The sequence below is a fragment of the Camellia sinensis genome, chromosome 14, assembly GCF_055761805.1.
Source record: "Camellia sinensis isolate YWXY chromosome 14, ASM5576180v1, whole genome shotgun sequence".
NCBI classification, from domain to species: Eukaryota; Viridiplantae; Streptophyta; class Magnoliopsida; order Ericales; family Theaceae; genus Camellia; species Camellia sinensis.
The window spans coordinates 93902059-93908058 of record NC_138974.1 but is presented as its reverse complement, the minus strand read 5'-3'; the positions used below and the strand labels follow the sequence as shown (position 1 = coordinate 93908058).

The 6000-nt window shown below is 34.9% G+C and overlaps 1 protein-coding gene across 1 annotated transcript; it reads right to left on the bottom strand.

Annotated features, from left to right (window-relative positions):
- Window positions 1–1266: 1266 nt before the first annotated feature.
- MEF22 (mitochondrial editing factor 22) lies at window positions 1267–4496 on the bottom strand. The gene is made up of 2 exons (XM_028254597.2): window positions 4214–4496; window positions 1267–3908 (listed from the first exon to the last, which is right to left on the bottom strand). Exon 2 carries the CDS (start codon window positions 3902–3904, stop codon window positions 1709–1711), a length of 2196 nt encoding a protein of 731 aa, XP_028110398.2. The 5' UTR covers window positions 3905–3908; window positions 4214–4496; the 3' UTR covers window positions 1267–1708.
- Window positions 4497–6000: the final 1504 nt, after the last annotated feature.

The window sequence follows — 6000 nt, the reverse complement described above, 5'->3', positions numbered from 1 at the left end:
TCTTATATTTATAATCATATGTGTTAATGCTGTATTAATAACAAATATAAGTGGTAAGATAATATTAAATTAATATGAGATAAATTAAAAAATTTCACTAGTGTTTTTTTATTAATTGATTTTGAAATTTAAAAGAGGACTCCCTTCAATAATATAATATCACATTAATGAGTAGATTTTTTTTTTTTAATTATAAAATTTATTGATTTATAAAATATTACTCCACAAACTTTTGTAAAACTTGTCATACGTAGTGTGAAATTCACACAAAACTTATAAATGTACTAGTAAGATTTATTTATTTATTTTTGTATGAAAGTGTTGGTAACCCTAACATTTCTCTAACTACACTTCCCACTATACCAACTAGTTGTCTCTTCTACTCAAAGCATGGGTCCTAAACATATAGAATAGGGGTGAGCAAATAACCTAAAAACTTGTGAATTGAATCAACCTGATCTTGATAGGTTGGTCGGTTAGGTTCTTCAAGAGGCATAATTCGATTCAACCAAACCAACTAGGATGGTTCTATTGTTGATTCAGCATTATGTATATCTATGTATATATATTATATTATATAAAATTCTACTATGCTGTGCATAACTCTATATAGTTTTCAATTTATAATGGTGAACTTTGCAACATTAAATCATGCAATATAAATATTTTGAAAAACAACTTTTCTAAAACTTTCATTTTATAATTAGTATTTACAAAAAGAGCAATGATTGAGAACTCCACCCTCACAAGATCCCTACAGATCCAAATCACTCATAATATGGACCTCACACATACATAAGTAGATCCCACACATACATGGAAGGTCAGGATTACTTTGGAGGTGTGGGGGTCATCTCCAAAGGGGGTCCCAAAACATCTTCCAATTGAAAAAATCAAAATCTTTCTCATGAAATTTAGAGCATCTCTTTTGCCATTGCCAGCTTTCTTCTGGCTTTTAGTATGGTTTGGTTCTACTCTATATTTTAGATTTGAGACCTGGTTGGGTAATTGATTTGCACATCTTTTATGAAATTGTAACAAAACAACAATGCTAAACAAGCCAAAATTATTAAACTCTAATAAATCACTCTGTGTTTTACATTAACAAAGAACCAAACCAATAAAAATTTAAGCAAAGTAGTATAAACTAAACAATCACCCTCAATGAATGCAGCAAAAAGACAACCCTGAGAAGGAACAGTAAGAATTTCAGCATGCTTTATAGAATACATGTACTTGCATGGAACTGGGAATCAAATAAGAACCTGAAACAAATCAATGCTTTATGTATTTATTCATTTATTGTGTTACATGAAAAAGTGCTAAAAGGATAACTTACAACATCGTCTATGGCTGTCTGGTGCTTCAAAATCTATGTACAGCAGACGAGACCACTCAAAACAAACAAGTTGGTTTTGTCATTCTAAAACTGTATTCTTCTTCCAAGTTTAGTTTATAAAAAATTACAGAGCTCCCTGGCAGCCAGATACTACCCTGTTTGGTGCAGTTTTTGGTAAACTAATAACAAATAATCAGAAAACAGAAGCCAAAAACATCCTACCCTCAACTTCTATAGATAATCAACTTTTTCAACTTAAGCTATTTTTTCCTAATAAGTTGCAAGCAGAAGCTGCATCAAATAGTTTGATATAAACTCCTAAAATAAAAGAATTTTTAATCAATTCATATAAGCTACACCAAACAGCCCTCACCAATAATCTCCACAAGAACAAATGCCATCCTTGAAGTGATGAAAACGATTTGCATCCCTAACAACTATCTTCCTATCAACAAGCTTTGATATTAGTTTGGTTGCTGAATGACAATTCACACAAGCTCGGAGATTTTTTGTTATCCTAAGCGTAGTTCCAGGCGGTGTACTGATTAGGCCGTAAGCGATTGCTAACCTCTCACTATGATTACAAAGACTCTCCGTCTTATCTTCATTATTCAAGTCATGCAACACAGAATCTGTATCGGGTATGAATCCAGCCTCCTTTAATCTACTCTCTAATCTCTCAAGTTCCTTGTAAATCTCTCTTTCTCTTGGATGTGACTTGTCTCCCATACGAAAGGCTTGAAGCTTTCCATTAATCTCAATCATACTATAACCCAGATCCTTACTCAGTCCTCTCTCCCTCATCAAAATCCGCACTTTTGCAACACCATTCCACATACGGGTTGAAGCGTAGAGATTTGAAAGCTGCACGTAATGTCCAGTATTTAACGGATCTAGTGAGAAAAGCCGTTCTGCTGCATATTCTCCTAGTGCCACGTGGCGATAGATTTTGCATGCACTCAAAAGGGCTCCCCATACGGTAACACCTGGTTCGATTGGCATGTTCATTATAAAATCATAAGCCTGGTCCAAATAGCCAGCACGGCCAAGCAGATCAACCACACAAGCGTAATGTTGGTGGCGTGGCTCAATTCCATATTCTTTCATGCTATGGAAGAACTCCCATCCCTGTTCAACAAGACCCGAATGGTTACACGCAGTAAGGAGCCCAATGAAGGTGACATCATTAGGGTGGACTCGAGCTTGCTTCATCATGTGGAAAAGATCAATGGCTTCTTTCCCACAACCGTGCAATCCATATCCTACAATCATGGCACTCCACACAACAACATCTTTATCCAGTGTCCAATTAAATACTTTGCGAGCCAACTCTACACTTCCACATTTTGCATACATGTCAATAAGGGTTGTTCTGACAAAAACATCATCTCTGTACATGCTACTGTTGACGTAATTTTCTATCCACCTTGCTTGTTCAAGCGACCCCACTTGTGCACAAGCTAAGATGGTAGATCTTACTGTGACAGAATCTGGTCTAATTTTATTAGATATCATATTTTGGAAGAGCTCCACAGCTTCGTCAGCACAACCATTTTTTGCGTACCCCGAAATCATGGCATTCCACAGAATCACATTGGGTACCTCCATTTGGTCAAATAATGACTTTGCAACCATTACCTGCCCACATTTTGCGTACATGGCTGTAAGTCCAATGCACAAGTCCAGTTCAAATTCAAGACCCATTTTAATAACACAACCATGAATGGATTTTCCGTGTTCCAAGTCCTCCACATCAGTGTAAGCCCTTAGGACACTCACAAGAGCAATCCAGTCCGGTTTTACGTTCAATTTTCTCATTTCACTAAAAATTCTCAATGCTTCCAGAGGCTGGCCATTCTGAGCATACCCAGAAATAATTGATGTCCATGAAACAATTGTCCTATCGTACAACCCATCAAACACAATCCTTGCCCGCTCAATTTGACCACATTTGGCATACAAAGCCACAAGCCCATTTTGCACAAACACATCTGACTCAAACCCGTGTCTGAATATCTGCCCGTGTATCACTCGACCCACTTCAAGTGCCTGAAATCCACTGCAAGCTTTGAGCACATGAGGAAGAGTGAAGCAATCTGGACTCACCCCCCAAACCTGCATTCTCCAATACATGTCAATTGCATCACTAAACATGTTGTGCCTTGAGTAACCTCGAATGATGGCATTCCACAAATACACATCTGGGTCAGGAAAATCATCGAACAACTCACGGACATAACCAATTTCCCCAAGATCCGAACCAACATTAATAAATTTTGTCACTAAAAATCCATTATCGTGTAGTGCAGAGACAAGTAGCTGAGCATGAATCTGATTCAAGTGCCTCTTGCTAATTGAACTACTTAAAAGAAATGTGTACAATGACGCGGAATTGAAGCTTCGGTGGAGGTTACTATCATAGTAGAAAGTGTGGTGGTCGTCCAAAGGCAGAGGTACCGAAGAGAAGTGCTGGTTAAATGGCAAGAATGTTAATGGTTTTGTGACCGAGCCTTGAACTCTCGAACGGACCGCGCTCCTTCTCATGAGAGATAGATACACAGCCATTTATCTGTAATGTCACATAATCAATCACAACACATTATTTGGAAAATTGAGTCCCCATTAATGATATTATTGTTACATTTTTACTAAGCAATCAATCTATGGTGTCAATTCATTAATGGGTTTGATTTGGTTTCAATTGAAATTGCAATGTTGATTGAACATTATTATTGATTCAACAATCCCAGGATTAATTTTGTTTGTGCGTGATTATCGTTCGTTCAAGTAATAAATAAAATGGGTAATTTGAAACAGAAACGAGTAAAGAAAAAACTGAAGCAGAGGAAACAAGTTTTTTTTTTTTTTTTTCACCTGGAGATTTAGTGGATTAACAGTGAAGACATGTTATGTTGGGTACTTGGCTTGGGTCCTTGTTCGTTGGAGAGCGAGGACGAGTGAAGCCTGAGAACTTCGCTAGAGAGAGAAGAAGAAGAAGAAGAAGAAGAAGAAAAATGGTTTGAAAGTAATATGAATGGAAGCTTGTGTTGAATCGATCGTTGCAGGGTCTTCTGGCCGGCGGTTAATAGGGAAGATGGCCTCACAGTATTTCGCCCAACTCCCTCCCCATTCAAGTGTTGTTTGGGATTGGCATTTTTAATTTTTTTGGAAAATATGAACTAATTATTCATTTTTGTTTTAAAAATTTATATTTATTTGATTTGATATTATTTGAGTTTAAGTAAATGTTTTTTTTTATAATTCATTTTTCTAATTTTATGATTTATTTTTGAGATTGGAATGAAAAGGTGAGGAACCGGGGATGCGGCTGTTACTTAGTCACAACAGCAATCTGCTGTGCTCTCCTTGGAGGATTTTTTCAAGTTTTTTTTGATTATCTAAACTGTTCATATGTATGGTTTGTAAAATAGATCATCCATGCAAAAAATCAAATTGATTGGAAATCTATAATTTTATAACAAGAGTACATTTGTTTTTTAAAAAATAAATGGTTAACATTATCTCAATAATTTTTGTAAAACAATTTGAATATGATCATAGGGTTATAGATTTCAGATTAACTTGATTTTTTACATGGATGATATACTCGACAAACCCTACAATATGAACGGTTCGGATCATCGAAAAAGACTCAAAAAAAGCCCTCTCGGCTCACAACAGATCATTGTTGTGACTTAGTCGCAGTAGCAACCCCATGTCCAAAGGTGAGATGTGGAAGATTATTTTTGGAGAGATTGATAGCTGAATGTTGGTTATTGAGTTTGGAAATCTACGTTTCTGTTAGTGTGATTTTTTAGTGTTATATTAAAATGCTACATTTGAAAAAAAAATACATTAACAAGTTTTAGTATTACATTGATTGGAGTGTTATGTTTGGAAAAAATATACTAAAGAGCTTATTTGGAATGTTATCTTTGAGAAAAATATACTAAAGAGTTTTTTTTTGGTGTGTTACACTGAAGTGTTATGTTTGGAAAAAAAATAAAATGAAGAGGTTTTTTTTTTTTTTTTTTTTTTTTGGAATGTTACATTGTTTACGTTTGAAAAAAGTATTCCAAGGAATTTTTCAGTGTGTTACATTAGCGTGTTACGTTTGAAAAAAGTACAGTAAAGAGTTTTTGAGTGTGTTATATTGGAGTGTTACGTTTAGAAAAAGTACACTAAGGAGTTTTTGTATGTTACATTGATTGGAGTATTTTATTTGAGAAAAGTATACTAAGAAGTTTTTTAGTGTGTTAAGAGTGCTACCGCTCTTGAGTGTTACATTGGAGTATCACGTTTAAAAAAAATATATTAAGAATTTTTTTAAAAATATTATGTTTAGTAATTTCAACATTATGAGAAAAATCCACATTTATCCCTCAACACATAACACAAACGCGTTTATATTTGGTCTTTTATGTAATTCACACCATAATGGGACCTTAGGATTGATAAGAAAAAATGGAGGACCAAATAGTTTATAGGATTACTATTTGGAATCATCTCTAATTCTCCACTTTATTTTTTATTTTTATCTAAATTCCGTTCTTATAAGCAAATACTCAGTACCTAAGTAGGCTTACAAAGTTGATCATAATATGATCACGTGCTTTCTAGGTCGTCTCAGACCTTGCAATTTATTATGTTTATCCCCCCCA

Bases quoted from the DNA above. Each gene is read 5' to 3' on its own strand.
- MEF22 (XM_028254597.2), bottom strand. From the start codon at position 3,904: ATGGCTGTGTATCTATCTCTCATGAGAAGGAGCGCGGTCCGTTCGAGA.